Below are 17,216 nucleotides of genomic sequence, written 5' to 3'. Positions count from 1 at the left end.
GTTGAAATTGGATTATCAAGTTAAAAAATGAAACTATTTTCAACGAATAGGCAGTCAGACTTACTATCCGTACTTGTAATTTTTGGAGCTAGGAATGAAAATCCGCAGAAAGATAACATTAAAATTGTGACGATACACACACAAACACTTAACTGAAATCCATGTTAAACTTGCCACCTGTTGTAGCCATCTCTGATACTGGAAATGACAAGACACGAAAGATAGATTAGATTGAAACACAAAGGTTGTGATACGATAAGAATGAAAACGAATCATTGAAACACATGACTTCAATAAGGTAGTAATTAAGTTTAACTTACACTCTGTGGTAGTTGTCTCTTGTGCCGGAACTGAAATGGCAAAAGAGATCGTGTTAAGGATTAAAGTACACTGTCACAATTTTCACAATTGGCTTCGTAAACTTTCGCAACGAAAGTTCGCGGTACCTTGAGAATTCGCCGCAGGTCTTGAAAATTCGGTCCAAGTTTTGGAAACTTCTTCCCAAATACGATTTCCTAACAATCTGTAGTGGTAATCTCTGGTGCCGCAATTAAAATGGTACAATAGTTTAAGAGTAATTATTACTTTATCGTGATTGGTTGAGAGAAGGCCAATTTATCGTCAATTTTTAATTTGTACTGCACTGCAAAATAACGCTCACATGTTCGCAATTTTCTCAGCCATATAATAAATAGTTAATAGTATGAAAGGTCGAGTAATTAAGGATTTACACTACTCGTGATATTTGAAAATTCTTTCAGATAAGCAAACAAGAGATAAAATTGACTTGAGAGAAACCTAACCATTTAAAAAGGTATATTTTAGACTTACTATCTGTACAAGCTATCTCTGAAGCTAGGCTATAAGTGTCTCAAGAAAGATAACTGATAGGATATAGTGAGAAGAGTATTTATAAAATCAGAATGAAAAACAAAGAAAATAATATTTTTCTCATATCAATAGTAGGACTTATTGTCTGTAGTCGTTACCTCTTGTTCTGGAAATGTAATGAAAATGCATGAAATCGTTTAAAGATATATCGAAGTGTCACTAGCTAAATTTGATTGAAAAACAGAAACTGCGAGTGATAATTTGGTCAAACTTACCGGCATTTGTAGTAGGTATTTCTGGTGCTGCAGATGAAACAGCAGAAAAGTTAACGTATAAGAGTATAAAACGTACCATGACAAACTTCAACAACAACTATCACTATAGACTTACCATCTGTAGTAGTTATCTCTGGCGCTGAAAATGAAATACATTAAAGAGAAAGTAAAGACAACGATAATGGAATTTTACATGAAATACAAAAAAATTAAACAATTGCTAGTAATACTTGGGCTTATAACCTGAGCTGAAACTAGACTGAAACTGAAAAGGAAAAAGCTAATATAAATGCAGGTAATATTGATGTCAAATGTACCATCTGAAGTAGTTATCTTTGGTGCTGGGAGAAACAAAATATGCAAATTAAAAGTAAGATCAACACAGCCTAATTAGGATTGAAAAAAAATTAAATGCTGTTTATGTTAACCCTCAGTGACACAACGAGTTGTAGGAAGACCCTCTCTCCCCGGATTTTTAGAGTTTTGAAAAAGTGGTTCTGTTCTTTGATGCTGAAACTTTCAGTAGCTGTTAATTATCCCTTAAATTCCATCGTGTTACAACTGTTTCTCCGAGTTAATTGACACTGGCATAGCAACCGCTCTTTTCATCTGTGGGCTCGGCCATGTCTCTTTGATGGAGTTTTTCGGAGTTTTCTTTTCAGCTTTCTTGCGCAGCCTCACAGAAATACAAATTTTGTTTTGTTGTTTACATTTCATTATAATTTTGGAATAATGTTAGCTTATGTTCCATCAATTCACGTTAGTTTCTGACTTTTTACTCCGAATTTCTGACTTTCTAGCAAAATTGGTGAAATTCAAGATGGCAGACTTTAAGACGCCTGGTGACGCAATGTGCGCTACACTTCGTCATGACCAGCAATAAACATCCTCGTAAAGAGTGAGCTAAGAGCTAACTATTAAACTCAAATCATTATCATATGTCGTATTACAACGAAAACCTGAGGGGGTCCACCACCACCACCCCTCTCCCCTTGTACCGATACAGGGGTAAATATTGGCTTGTACTTTATGAGTTTATTCTTACCATCTACAGTAGTGATCACTGGTGCTGCAAATTAAACGTGTCAATCAGTCAATCAGTCAGTCCGTCAGTCAGTAGGTCAATCAGTCAGTCCATCAGTCAGTCCGTCAGTCAGTCAGTCAGTCAACAGCTACGTAAGTAAGTACTTTCTTTAGACACGTTTAGACACACAGTCCGACAGGTCAGTCCGACATTCCGACAGTCCAACAGTCCGACAGTCCGGCAGTCTGACAGAAATTGACAGACTGATAGTCGGACGGTGCGACAGTCTGATAGCCGGACAGTCCGACAGTCTGATAGACTGACAGTCCGACAGTCTGATAGTCGGAGAGTCCAACAGTCCAACAGACTGACAGTCCGGCAGTCTGATAGTCGGACAGTCCGACAGTCTGACAGACTGACAGTCCGACAGTCTTTTAGTCGGACAGTCCGACAGTCTGACAGACTGATAGTCCGACAGTCAGATAGTCAGATAGTCTGACAGTCTGAGAGACCGACAGTCCGACAGCCTGACAGACTGACAGTCCGACAGTCTGATAGTTGGACAGTCCGACAGCCTGACAGACTGACAGTCCGACAGTCTGATAGCTGGACAGTCCGACAGTCTGACAGACTGACAGTCCGACAGTCAGATCGTCAGACCATTTGAAAATCAGGCAGTCAGACAATCGGACAGTGGAGCAGTTATTGAAAGTTCGTCCGTCAGTCCATCTTTAGCCAGTCAGTCCCTTCTTTTATGATGCGTTTGTCGTCCGTTTCCGGTTGTAACGAGGCAACCATAATTACCACATTGTTCTTTGATCAAACAATTCTGTACCTAAGACACTTCAACCAACTATTTCGTTTTGATTTCAGATCTGTCGTGTACCTTATGTGGGAGGACATTCACACTTGCACGGCTTTACAAAACATGCCATGAAGTCTAAGTACTCTCCAGGCTCAGGGCACTCGTCCACTATACACTTTCTTGTACGACTCATTTCGCCCTGCCCTTCATCTACATTACATTCAGACCAGTCACTCCAAGGACCGTAAAGCTGGCTGTTCACCACAAAGTTACCTTCAAATGAATCGGAAGGATTATATCCTTTTGTTAAATACGATTAGTTTCCAAAGAAAATGTTGTGTTGCGTTGGCGGGAAATTCACCACCGGTTACTGACCAACTTCAAGTCGATCAAGGTAAATTGACCGCTATGGCGAATTTGTTAAGCTAATGTTTCGACCGTTAGCCCCTTGTCACAGGGCTTGCGGAACTCCAATCCTCTGTATTTGGATAATCTATTTATTTACTAATTTATTTGAACTTTCCTACCTGTAATACCCAGTACGAGGATCCAGATCAGTAACATGACTTGGAAGAGTTCTAAAAAAGAAGTGAATGAGATGAGCTGCTTGGAAGAGTTCAGGTCTAACTATATATCATCGATCGTTTAAATTTTGAAAAAAATTAATTCAATCTCCGGCTAGGTTGGCTTATGGATTCCATTCCTAGCTGGAACAGTGCTGACAGATTTCCCTATTCACAGCAAGCTAAGGCGAGCACCTCGCACACCACGAAGTCAAAAATACAAAGCATTACCAACCCGTAATTACACCCTTTATGGTACACTCTGATTGGACGAAAATAGCCCATGTTATAAAAAGCTATTACTTGGTTGTTACAACGCCGCGTAGACCTGCTCACTGGAAAATCGAAGGCGAAGGGAGTTTACCATGACCAAATAAACCCCTCTATGTAAGTTAAACGTGCGTGCTCACAAAGATTGGAGATGGAAATCGCTTTGTAGGTACGTAAACTGCAATCATAAACTCAATATGCCGTTGGAAAATTACCCTTGCATACGGTGGATGCGCGCGCAGTACGAGTGGCGGTGAAAGCCGAGCTATCCTACCGACACGACACGATTATAGTCGCTTTTCTTAAATCGAGAATTTTGGGTGTAATTTGACAAGGAGCGACTTATTTTGTTCAAAATAACACAACTATTATCTTACCTGCTGGTGACACTCGACGAGTGAGTGACCCATTTTTGGCGCCAAATTAAAAGCTTGAAGGTACAAAGTCTGTCATTTACTAATATGATTTAAAGTTAGAAATTCCTTTTTCCAGTCAGAAAAGATGCCCGACAGGATGAATGCATTTTCTTTTAACATGCATTTCTCGTCGGGACATTACAGTTTTCCCGTCTGCTGAATCCTGATTAGCCAATTTAATTTTAGGCGCACCGGCGGTATGCAAGGCCCCCGTAATGGCTGATTTGGGATTTGGACCTTTCAGGTCCCTCTCTTATTGGCAGCTCCATTCCACAAATCCTTCAAGGTGTTGAGAATAAGCCCCCTGAGGGGACTTCCTAGAGCTTAGGGTATCACCTGTTTCCCATGAAAACGACTACAGAGACCTTTTGTCAATCGGGCTTAGGAAAAGCTTTCGCCGCGCGAATTATTTTGGAAAATATTCATCATCGTCAGTTGGCGCACAGTGATAATTTTACTAACAACTTATTGAAAGTCGTGACAAAGGGAGTGGTAGCCCATTCTCCCGAGCCAGGGCTCAAGTAAAGGTGCTCGACAAAAAAAAAAAAAAAAAAAATACAGAAATACAAAAAAGAATGTGAATGTATATTATAATTCTCTTAGAACAAACTTCTTTGTAATCATAGATCGGATTACAAAGAGAATGTCTATCACCGATCGCAACACTGGAAGCAGTATATTATAATACTAACGACTACATCTGATTTACATAGGTTAAACACGTAACTTAACGAAGCTAAAAAACAACTGAGGTGACAGGGGAGGGGGAGGGGAGCCTCCTTATCCTAAGGATAGGATTTGGATATGTTAGGTTATGTGAATTGACAAAAGCCGGAGACCGCTACGCAGCAGTAAGGTGAAGGTCAAATTTAATGAAGACGCCTGTACGCGCGCAGGCTAAAATACCCATATGAGAAAACTCGAGACCTTTCTTAAGCCAAAGGGAGGGACGAAAAATTGAATTAACCCTAACGTGCGTGGCCCCAGAAAGGTGCCACGAGATAAGGTATTGTCTGCAAGCGTGCATGCCAATAGATAACCTTATACTAGAAACTAGATAGACATCCTGAGCGAGCGACAAACGTGTCTAGTCATGAATGGGATTTTAAAGGTGAAAACCAATCTAATAAACGATAAATGAGCTACTCAGATTACATTGCCGCATTTATAACATTCTAGCCGAGTTCTAACAGTATGACAAATGTTTATGAGTAATAATTTCACATAAAGACTCTACTGTAATGAAGAGATTTTAAGTTTATATCTATTTATATGTAAATTTGTAATTAGTGTGCGTTCCCGATTAAGTGGACTCGTCGAACCCCTTAAGACCAGCCAGTCTTAAGAATTATTTCTTTTTATTATTATTGCAGACACGAAAGACGCCTCTGAAGTCGTAACCAGAAACAATTCAATATTCATAAAAGAATCCCTGAGAGACTTGGCACGCAAGGGACTCGACACCCTAAACCCCTTCACGCAATCATGTGGTCACGAAATTCACCGAGATCGGGGATTCACCCTCAACAAGAGTTGTGAAAGTCAAACTTAGTAACAGGTTGTTTTTCCTGTTGTAACTGTCTGAAAAACTGCGTCGCCTGGCAAAGTTAAACAACTATACCCTTGATCTACTTCACAATTATTTTTTTTGTGCAAGTGTGGTCCACCAGCTTTGCAACTTGAAACTTTACCAACGAACCAGCCGCCGCAGTTGCACCACAAATGCTTCAAACATTATCGCAAAATCCACTAGTTCCGGTCATCTCAATTTAGAGTTGAAAGATAGAGTTGAAAGGATAATTCATATAACTGTAACCTCATTTTCCATAATTAAACTTTGTTGAAATGTTTCCTAGTTGAAAGGTTATGATCAGTGTTCTTGCAAGATCATAGCTAAAATCTGTTTTAATGGCTTTCGTCATCATCGTTCCTAGCAGTGTCTGGTGGCACACTGGGCGTTAAGCAGTGACCATCACCTCCGCCCCCCTGCTCCCCTCCCCTAGAACAACACGAGGGCATATGCACACGCTGTATTTTCCGGGGGTAGTTGATAGTTGATCTTACTCGAAGGAATCGTTTCTCTGCTAGCAAATTAACAGTTCTCGTATTTTAACCCAGTGTCCGTTGTTTAGTTTTGCTCGAAATATATCATGTAGTTTTTGGTCTTACTGCAAAACACTTTAGTGTGGCAAATCATAAATCCGAGATAAAAGAAACCTCAAAAATCTGTGGCATAGTCTGGAAAGTCAGACAAATGCACATGCCAAACTAAAGAGAGGGATTCAATTCTTGTGCATAGATTCGTGACCACAAGATAAGCTTTTCAATGAATTTTTACAATTAAATATTGGAAAACTCACCTTTTCTGTATCCCTGGCTACCAATGAGTTAGATTGTCGAACTAGCTCAGAACTCACGAGACGTACAAACAGCCAAAAGTTGCTTATAAAACGTCTGGTGTTTGACTGGAGAATACTAAAAGGTTGGTATTCAATTACGTCTCGTGTCCATATGATGCGATTACAGTACGAGGGTCTAGGATATCGGAAGTTGATAAGCAGTAAACAGACGACTAATCAGGCGACAAGGAAAAATAGAAACTAGATACAAAAACACAGTTGAATATACAGATTATCGATTAGAATATGCATACGTCAAATGCTCCTTTTTTGTAAAACAAACGTTTTAGGCAGCTGCTGTTTACTACTTATTATCTAACGTATTTCGCAGATTTAGGTCTCAAAGAGATCTGGCACCTCTCATCGCAATGCCACTGTGGTTTTGCATTTCTCAGGGTATTTGAATGTAAAATGATAGTAAGTAATCAAATCAAAAAATTGATACAAAAATTCTAAAAAGTGCTAAAATACGTAAAATATAACATATTTGCACGCAAAGAATCATGTAAAATGTTTGGCACGAATTGAGTCTTTCTGTTTATTTAACACAGGGCTCAATTCCTTAATAAAAAGCATTTCAAAAACTAAACAATGAAACTTCGATCTGAATTTCTTCAAGATAGAAAATTGTTTGTCCTCTAAAGCAGACTTAGTTAGCCCATGCTCATCTATGTACCTGCTGATTGCTGAGTATTTGTGTTCGCTAATGCGTTGATGTAAATGTTGGGTTGTGTACCCGACATAATCTGCGTCGCACAGATTACATTGAAATTTGTAAACAGCAATAAGGGGGCTTCTTCTATTTCGGAGTGAGCACTTGGCCAATCTTCATCATGCTCTGGAAGACAGGTTTAATGTGGACACCAATGTGGGCGCTCAGATTCTGCATTTTTCGTTTGACTGAATTAGCCGATTGCTGATCTTTAAATGGCAGTGGAATCATGATAGAAGGGGTATCGTCACTATCAAAATTTAAGGAATCTTTAAAAAGCGATCTTGTTAAAGATTATTAGTTACATGATTAGTTCAGTATATGTATTCACATTATTTTAGATTGCAGTTGTGTCATTTGTTTCACTTAGTCTTTCGCTAAATTGTGTCACCGTTCTAAGCCGCATTAGATGTTCTTTTATAGCTTACATAATATCCATACAATGTTATTATGTTTTATTAGATTTCAAAGCTATAAAATTGTGTGCTTCTCTTATATTAAAATCTTATACTCATATATAAATTTCATTATTTTGGACTTCCCTGATAGCGTAGTAATGGCTTTTTTTCCCTTCTTTTCCTTTCTTTTGATGTATGCATTTGTGCTATCTTACTGACCTATAATTTATTTCCATTTAACGCTGATGTCAATTGGCTGCCTGCCTAAAATAAGGAAGAGTTTTTATATCAAACAGTTAAAACTGTTTCATATAAAAATTCTTCCTTATTTTAAGTTGAGAAAAAATATTGGTATGATCTAGAATTTCAGTTAAAACTAGAAACATCACACTTATCTCGACAATTCCCCCAACATTAAGACGTTTAAAAACATGGGAATTCTTGTCCTGAAAAAGATGCCCATTAACACGTGTGTTAAAATGCCTATTGGTTTCACCAATACAACGAACTCCACAACTCGCACAAGTAAATTGATAAACAACACGTGATTTAAGAGTATCGGGAACAACATCTTTAGGACTAAACATATCTTTAAGTTTGAATGGAGAGAAAATAATTTTTACGTTTAAGTCTTTGCAATACTTTTTAATAATTATTAATAGATGAAAATTTTCTTCCCCTGTAAGAAGAATAATAACCGATATAAGGTAACTTATAGAAAGGGCAGCTGAATGTATCAGATTTAGAAGTCTCCTTTTCTGTTGTTCTGACCCTACTAAGATAAACTTTAACTGATTTATCAATAAGCCACTTAGGAAACATATTGCGTTTCAAAATATAACAAAGATTTTTTATGTCATTGTGAAAACCCTGAGAAGTGCTATTTATTTCGTAGGCCAGGTCTATGAGAGTTTTGATCAACACTAATTGAAATTTACATGTAAAGGGAGTAAAGCTAAAATAATTGGTTAGTAACCTGTTGTAAGTCTTTTTACGATAAAAAGAAGTGATATTTACACAAGCCTTGATGATCATAAGCACTCTGCATAGATAACAATACATCTAAAACTGGCAACTGACCCTTTTCCTCTGTTCCATAGTAAACTTAGCTGTTAGGATGGCAGGTATTGAGATTTTGAAAAAAACAAACAAACAAACAAACAAACAAACTAGCATCATTAGTTTTTGAAACAACAAATAATATCGTCTACATACTAACTATCTGTAGTACCTTGGGACCAGTGTAGTTCTTTAGTCAAAGCTTTTCATAATGACCCATGAAATAAACGGCACGCAATGCATGCAGAAGCGATGACGTTTAAAAATTGTTCCTAGAAGATTGGAACATGAGCAGACAAACTGATTCTTAAACTTTTGGGTTAGAAATTTTAGGGGTTTACATTTAGGGTAGTCCATTGATGGTTCATTCAAGTAGTTCATGTACCAGGTCCATCTTGTTAGTCCATGTGCTAGGGGTCAGCGAAATGTACCAACCCAAATAAAAAGCACTCCGCTGAAACGTTCCTCTCTCTGAAATCAACACCTTATGATCTTTAAAGATATTTGGCAAAGCTAATTACGTCACTGGAAATTAATCTGTTGTTTTAACCACATACTTGTCCAAGAGAAAATCATTTTCTCTTGACTTGGCGATTTGTGCGACCCGCTTAGTCTATCTAAAATTGTATGTATCGAAGATATGTTATTATGAGTTTGCCCGTGAGTGCAAATTTATCCGACACTGTATAAACCAAAATCCACCCCCAAATCTTCGTTTAAAAGCTGAAATTAAAAGCACTCCGCTGATCCTACAAACAGCAAAGGAAAGCCGCAAAGTACAAGTTTCTCTGCTTGAAATCGACACTTTATTATCTTTAAAGATATTTGGCAACGCTAATTACCTCACAGAAAATTAATTTGTTGTTAACCGTATACTTGTCATCAATGAACATTCGTATTGTCTTTACCCTGACAAAACGATTATCGATTGTTTAATCACAACCACTCTTTCGTTGACAGAAAATATAAAACAGCACATTTCCAAAACTTCATAAAAAACTGAAAACTGCAAATGAACCGTGCCCTGACTTCATTATCACTACTGTAAACTGTATATTTCAGCGCTCATACAATGCTCATTCAATTTACTTCAAGACTGGCAAAAGTACAACTGCGCTACCAATCCGTAAATTTTATGTAGACCCTTCAGCTATCGCGTGTGCGACTTGCTTGTCTATCTAAATTTGTATGTATGGACGATATGTTCTTATTACGAGTTTGCCAGTGAGCGCAAATTTATCCGACACCGTAAAAACCAAAATCAACCCCCAAAATCTTCGTTTAAAAGCTGAAATTAAAAGCACTCCGCTGATCCTATAAAAAGCAAAGAATAGCCGCAAAGGAAACCCGCAAAGGAATGTTACTCTCTCTGAAATCGACATCTTATTATCTTTAAAAGTATTTGGCAACACTAATTACCTCACCGGAAATTAATTTGTTGTTTTAACTGTATACTTGTCATATCGATTAAAAGCAATCTGCTGATCCAACAAACAGCAAAGGAAAGCCGCAAAGCCTTCACCTATCCCCCGTGCGACTTACTTGTCTATCTAAACTTGTATGTATGGAGGATATGTTCTTATTATGAGTTTGCACGTGAACGCAAATTTATCCGATACTGTTTAAACCAAAATCCACCCCTAAATCTTCTTTTAAAAGCTCCAATTAAAAGCACTCCGCTGAACCTACAAACAGCAAAGGCAAGCAGTAAAGGAACTCCCAGAGTGCATTTCGCTTCCACAGGGGGATAAAAAGTGCGCGACATAAGCGCACGGACGTAAGTGCGACAAACTATGCGAAATCACTATCCAAAGGAATGCATGCATGCCAGCATAAAGCGATTACGTTATCGCTTAAAAATTAGTTATCATATTATTTTAGCACAAATATTTCAACTCTCAAACAGGGATGAACTTTATGTGTGACAGGATAAAATCGAATAAATCTTGCTTTGACGTCTGTGCTTAGAGAATGCTTCACAATACTATGTTGATCTGTGTTTCCTGGGAACACCTGCGAATGAGAAGAATAGATCACAGATTACAGTGTGTACAATAAATTGTCGGCAAAATCTTCGGAGAAATTCCGTTTAGTTATGCCAATGGTCATGCCCAACTACCGGGCGCATTTTTTATTAAGCTCTGATTCGTAAGCGCTTACTTATCATGAAATAGTCCTGAATGGAAATTGTAAACAATTATTGGATGAGGTTTTTGTGATATCATGATCCGAAATAAGTGTTATCAGACGAAGCTGAAGGCTTAGGCCGAGACCCTGATTATTTCGGATATCACAAGAACCGAATCTCATAATTATTATATTATACATTGTTTTAAAGAAAATAACGACAAACGCATTATCGCACCGAACACAGTTTATTTTCAACAAGCCATGTTCTTACGTGAACTTGACATTGCTCTTGGAAATCACGCATTGCGCGCGCAACCTACAGATTATTTACTAATCTGTTAGCAGATTAGTGAATAATCTGTAGGTTGCGCTGTTTCCCAGAATTAACTGTATGCTTTTAGCCAATGAGAAGACAGATAGTGACTACAACAGTATAATAAAGAGAAAAGATAGGTCACGCAAATTTAGGATATCACCTGACTTCCAGTACGATACCTTTTCTTCATTGTTCTCCTTGTAGGCGTTCCAATTGACTCCATCTGTAGAAAGATGTACTTTGTAGCTGGTGGTCCACGCATCGTCTTTCTGTGGGCCTTGTGTTGCAACTTCGCAAACAGAGTGCACTGTACCCATATCAACTTGAAGATAGTCTGTTCTGTCTGTTTTTGTCTCAGTACACCACGCTGCCCTTTCCCTTTGTTCATTCAGGCGGCCATAGTATGGACGATATCTATTATCATATAATGTGCTTGCGGTCATTCTAGCATCTGGTATTTTATTCCTGTCCTCTACACCAACAGCTTCACATACTGAAAGAGAAACCGAAAATGCAGTGAGTATTGTTTCTGCTTAGCGTTATACTAACACCCAATATTATGTTTCTGTCCGCAACACTTAACGACTCACACAATGAAGAAAAAAGGGGAATAGCACCGACCTCAATCACAACAAAACAAATCTTAGAAACAGTCATATTAGCGCTCCCCATGCAAATCCCTGCTACTCTGTTTGCCTAAAGCATTCTTCAAAAACCGATCTCCTAATTTTAAATAAGGGCATAAGTGTAAATAACTGTAGTAGGTTGGAATCTGCTTTACCAAATTCTGTTCCAAAGTCAAGCTGATTCACCCTCAGACGTACAAATAAACTTCATACCTCGACCGTGGCACAAAAGGGAGATTGATGGAGCCCCCACAGAGTTTTTGTTTTTGCAAGATCATCAAAGTCATTTGATGCTCAGAGGCATTCCTCAGCTTGCTCTAATAGCGATATGTTTTTTAGCAGATCAGCTTGTGTGATCGTCTGGGTGAGGGTAATTCTGTAAAGAACTGTTGTGACTAATCACCAACTACGATCTGTTTTTCTATTGGTCATGAAGCGATATGACGTCACCTTAGGTCCAATGTCAGGCAGCTTAGATCCGCCATCTTGGACCTCACCATTTTCCCAAAAATGCAGAAAGTAACATTACGACAACCGTAAACAAACTACTGTTAACATTGTTATTGCTAGCAGTATTAGAGCGGTTTTCGAATGAGTGTCATAAAAACAGAACCCCATTAAAGTAAGTAACTCGCACTAATCACAAAGAACAGAAACAATCCAATATAAAACCAATCAAAACCTAAGAATATACATGTCGACAACGAGAAGCGAGGGAAAACGCGTGCGTGTTAATGTCGATTGGTAGTTTTTACTACTGATTAGATGACAAAATAGGGCGAGATTTTTAAGAAAGTCACCTAACGAAGTAGCAAATGCAAATCGCTCTCACCCAAGTGAAAACTGCTCTATAATTTAGAACCATCAACTCTTGTTACACTTTTGTTGGTAGGTTTTTTTGCCAGCTGTAACCGAACAAAATCTCAAAAAATAAGAAAATACTGTAAATTGAAGGCAAATTAATACAGATTGATAAATGGCGTGGAAAAAGAATCTAAGTTTGCAACGCTGTTCAAGAAAACGGACAAAAGAAAAACAAAAACAAAGAAGAATTCTGTCAAAAAAGAGATGAAATGTGGTTTGACCTGCCTGCCAAAATGCGGTCGCTATGGCAATGCCAAACGACATAGAAAAACAGTTTACACGAACGTAAAAAATTTCCACAAGGGATGAATGAGCAACAGCTAAAGATTTCAGTAACACAAAGTAAATCCCTTTCGTGAATTCGGGAAAAAAAAGGAAAAACAATAACAACATCAACAACGACAAAAACAAAGCAAAACAAAAACTCCCGGTATGGCATTCATTGTCCTTTCCCTTAGACGCCGGAAAGTTAATTTTTAAAGAAATGATACAGTTCGGCTTTTGTTGGAAACAAAGGGGTTTCTTCGGCAATACATAATGTTATTATTAGATATAAGACTGAACAAAGGTGATTACGGTAGTGTTGGTGATAATGATGGTTAAATGAGGAGATAGAATAGGGTGCCAAATTTTTGAAATATAGAAAAGAAAGCTTAAAATATCGCAGCGGCTGGGCGGCTGGTCAGTTGGCCATTTGCAAAGCGCGAAGGGGATGAATTCGAAAGCAGCGAACACAATCTCCATCTAGTGGCAGGAAGGAGGATTTGAGCCCGGGACCTCTGGATCACAACTCCAGCGCCCTAATCACTAGGCCATGCCACCTCCTCGCATCGGAACAAAAAGTCTCAGTTTTGTACTGTACCCAACTGATTCAGCCCCTGAGCCAGTACGTGTAATGGACACTCAACATTTAGAAAGAAAGGAAGCAGTAGTCATACCCCACCAAAAGTTAGGACCCAGTGTAGAAATGCGTTAACATTTCGTGGCTTATTTGAAAGGGTTGCATTGTTTCTTAATTTAGCGGAAATGACTCCGAAGGACTTGAAGTCTTTTACGTACTTCACGCTAATTCCCAATCAATACTTAATATATGCAGTGGAATTAGGTAGCTGTTGTTACAGTTGGTTAGTGTTTAATTCGGAAAAGTAATGTTCAGAATGGTCAAGTCAAGATATTTGTTACCTTCTACAGTCAGTTTCACTGCAGTAAATGCCTTCAAAACCTCCGCTGATGACGCCATACAAGTATATATTCCAGAGTCTTCCTTTCTCAGGTTCCAGAAGTGAAGCGTTCCATCCACACTGACTTTTGATCTTCCGAACGGTAGCTCGACATTTTGTTTAGTCCACGTGACCTTCGGCTGGGGGTCCCCGGTGGCCTCACAAGGGACTGTTATATTATGATTTGCGAAGACCTTTAGCAGCGGTGGCGGAGTGACTGTAAACTGTGGTAGTTCGACAACATTGAGTTGAGTAACGGCAGAGATCTGTCCTAAGATATTTGACGCTTTGCACTTGTAAAAACCGGAATCTAGTTTTTGAGCATTCATTATTGACAGTTGTCCATCTTTTGAAACAGCTCTGGTTCGCGTCATCTCACCGAGTACTTTAGTCCACGTGATCACTGCAGGAGGAAAGCCAGTCACGTGACATTCAGGTAAGGTGACCTTTTTGTCCTTTTCAACGTACGATGGGCCGAGAGATAGAGATATCTTCGGCTTACCTGTAATAAAAAAAAATAGAAATACATAATTAATTTTACAATTGTTTTTTTTTCTTTTTGTCTAAAAAATTATCAGTAGTTCATATCACTCAAGTGCCCTAGATTATTTTGTTTCTTTTAGTTAAATATTTGCGAGATTCCATACTGAAAAAAATCATCACAGATCGATGGCGCATCCCGGGCTCATTTCTAACATGTTTTCTCGTAGGTACGGTGAAGCAGACATCAGGAAGCTGGTAAGCCTCTTCGAAGACGAAAAAGCGGTCCCGAGTAAGACATTTGGATTTCTTTAACCTACACACTATTTGCGCCAAGAAAAGTTTGTCTTTGTATGTTTCTAGCATATCTTCTTTCAAGAAAGTTATGGTTAGGAAAGAGATAAAGTATATAATTTTGTAACCTACTTTGTACGATGAGAGTTGCAACTTTTTCATCATTCCCCAGAAGATTTCTCGCCATGCATCTGTATTTCCCAGCATCCTCTAGCCGAACATCTTTTATCCGCAGCAGGCCATCTGACGTCACTTTGGCCCTGTCGCTAGGTAACGATCCACTCATTTTGGTCCAAGTTAAATTCGCTGTCGGATTCCCAGATACCGAGCAAGAGAAAACAGCAGTGCTGCTTTCGTTGACAGTCAGTTGCGAGGCCGGAGAAATGGTCACTTTTGGTGCAGAAATAGATTCTCCGGGTTCACCTTTAATCCCTGGGATACCCGATGGTCCGATATCTCCTTTAATTCCTTTTTCTCCTCTAATCCCCGGTGGTCCCATAATTCCTTGTTTTCCACTTTTACCAGGCGGTCCCATAATTCCTTGGGAACCTTTCCTACCCCTCCTCCCTTCTTTGCCTTTGATGCCTTGGGTTCCAGCTCTCCCCGGAGGTCCCGGCCGTCCACGTGGGCAGACGTTGAAGTTTCCACGTTTTTGGCAAATCTTTAAACTTGTGATAACTATATCTTCCAGGGCTTCTTTTATGAAACCTGAGTCATTAGAAGAAGTGGAACTGGAAATAACTCGTTTGAATCTTAGCAGTTTAGATTCACTGTTTGTGGGAGCTACAAGGTAAAATAAAAAGTGAGTGAAAAGGATCCAATAATTAACCTGACTTCGAAGTCAAAACCTGAAAACCAGATACTTAAATTTATGGAAATCTGATTATAAAGATCCAATTTTATTAAAAATTACTATACAAGTGCACTGTCTAGCTGTTCACAGTCCCCTATTTTTCCGTGCGGTCGGAGATGTCGAATGTTGAGTTAGACGGGTGGCCATCTTGATCTCTTGATTCGAGCGAAACTGGGGAGAGTATAAAATGCCCCTGGCCGGGAAGAGGCGGTGGGTTAAATAGCGTGGGAGTGGAAGGGTTCTTTTTTTGTTTTTTTTGTTTTTTTCACCCCGCCGTGCTCTCCACCACCCCCTCCAACGGGCATTGCATACTCTCCCCGGTTTCGCTCGGATCAAGAGATCAAGATGGCGGTCCGTGGAACTCAACGATGGGCATCTGCGATCTCACGGAAAAATAGGGGACTGTGAACAGTCTGTGTACTATCCCGCAAAAAAAAAAAAAAAATCGTTATCTTATACGATAAGTCCTTTATTGACCATAAAAAGCGGGAGGTCAAGATTGCTGAATATTGGCCTCGTTCTTTTTACATCAACGCCTACATAAAATACCTTGGTCAATGTCCAGCCGTCTTGATCTCACGATTGGTAAATAAACCATATGTCACGCAGTTTTAAAAGAACCTAACGACTGGTCGTTTCCTCGAAGAAGACCTATATTTTTGCCTTTCGTAAAATGACATGTTTTATTTTAAAATACAAGGGTATAAGGCATTTATATCTAATTCGATTGTTACACGTTATTTTGAACAAACGAAGCAAGGAATTGGAATCAAAGAATTCAAAAAAAATGGCGCGCCGTAGAATTTTTCTCGCTCTATATAACCTCCTTATAACACAGAAGAAAGAAAAAAACAAGTGATATGAAAGAACGGCTAACGCCAAACGCCAGGAGCCTAGGGATTCTATTACTACGGATTATAGTGCGCAAGACATCTTACCTTCATTATTCGAAGCCTTTCCCATTTCGTCATTGTCCTCTTTCAGCTTTGGAATGACTTCCTCGACAGCCATCAACCTTTGATTGTAATCACCAAACTTTAACTCGTTCCTGATGAATCCAGCGGAGTAAAGAAGCAAACAGAACACAGACAACACTGTACCAGGGCTCACTGATAAACTACGATCTTTGGAAGACATTCTTTAGGCTCGCTACTGACCAAGAGCTCGATTCGTTGTGACTCGATTCAATAAGCTTGAAATCCTATACTAAGAGTATACTAAGACGCAACATGAAAGGAATCAGAAATCCGGGATGAGAAATTTCTTCCAGTCTGGTATGCAAAAGCTATTTTAGGGTATCATATCATATTAGGTTTCGATGGGCTGAGGTCGAGGAGTATTAGATGATGAGTCCTGTTGTAGGTCAGTGACTGCGGTGGGGATATTACATGTAACAGATTTTAAATACTTTCAGGGTTTCCTCTACAATTATGTTAAAAAAAGGTCCATGTCAATATTCTCGAGTTGTTCGAGAATCAGTCTAAGAGAACGACATTAGTCTCCGGCTCATGGTAATCTCTTGAAACTTGCGATATTTTAAATCATCCACACATCAATGGAAAAAAAAAGGAGAAGATAAAAGAGATCTCAACTCCACCGAGGAGCTCTAAAAGAAACGTTAATACAACGCTATTTATGGATATCTAATTTGCAAAATTACGTAAAAGCAGTGTTATGTAAA

The 17,216-nt window shown here is 38.9% G+C and overlaps 1 protein-coding gene across 4 annotated transcripts; it reads right to left on the bottom strand.

Annotated features, from left to right (window-relative positions):
* Positions 1–149: 149 nt before the first annotated feature.
* Positions 150–16,746, bottom strand: LOC145482797 (uncharacterized). Of its 4 annotated transcripts, XR_014048818.1 has the most exons (11): positions 16,474–16,746; positions 14,815–15,465; positions 13,871–14,410; positions 11,378–11,691; positions 10,667–10,765; positions 3,463–3,513; positions 3,017–3,208; positions 1,222–1,245; positions 1,107–1,133; positions 321–350; positions 150–198 (listed from the first exon to the last, which is right to left on the bottom strand). XR_014048818.1 is itself a non-coding variant. In XM_081461432.1 (7 exons), the coding sequence occupies exons 1-6, from the start codon at positions 16,670–16,672 to the stop codon at positions 3,490–3,492; spliced, it is 1,827 nt and encodes a 608-aa protein (XP_081317558.1). In that variant the 5' UTR covers positions 16,673–16,746; the 3' UTR covers positions 1,765–3,208; positions 3,463–3,489. The 4 variants fall into 4 exon arrangements, 3 of the variants coding, with proteins under 3 accessions (XP_081317558.1, XP_081317557.1, XP_081317559.1); XM_081461432.1 differs by lacking the exons at positions 150–198; positions 321–350; positions 1,107–1,133; positions 1,222–1,245 and having other exon boundaries at positions 1,765–3,208; XM_081461431.1 differs by lacking the exons at positions 150–198; positions 321–350; positions 1,107–1,133; ... (1 more) ...; positions 3,017–3,208; positions 3,463–3,513 and having other exon boundaries at positions 8,382–10,765.
* Between the last annotated feature and the right edge of the window lie 470 nt (positions 16,747–17,216).

The sequence above is a fragment of the Orbicella franksi genome, chromosome 3, assembly GCF_964199315.1.
Source record: "Orbicella franksi chromosome 3, jaOrbFran1.1, whole genome shotgun sequence".
In the NCBI taxonomy this organism is placed as follows: domain Eukaryota; kingdom Metazoa; phylum Cnidaria; class Anthozoa; order Scleractinia; family Merulinidae; genus Orbicella; species Orbicella franksi.
The sequence above is the reverse complement of the archived record's forward strand: the minus strand, read 5'-3'. Positions and strand labels throughout refer to the sequence as shown.

What these genes read in the sequence shown, in the direction of transcription:
- LOC145482797 (XM_081461431.1), bottom strand. Translation starts at nt 16,672, where the DNA reads ATGTCTTCCAAAGATCGTAGTTTATCAGTGAGCCCTGGTACAGTGTTG. An exon ending in AAAGGCTTCGAATAATGAAG is followed by an intron (nt 15,466 to 16,473) that starts GTAAGATGTCTT and finishes TTTACCTTGTAG; the next exon opens with CTCCCACAAACAGTGAATCT. An exon ending in AGTGAAACTGACTGTAGAAG is followed by an intron (nt 11,692 to 13,870) that starts GTAACAAATATC and finishes TTTCTCTTTCAG; the next exon opens with TATGTGAAGCTGTTGGTGTA.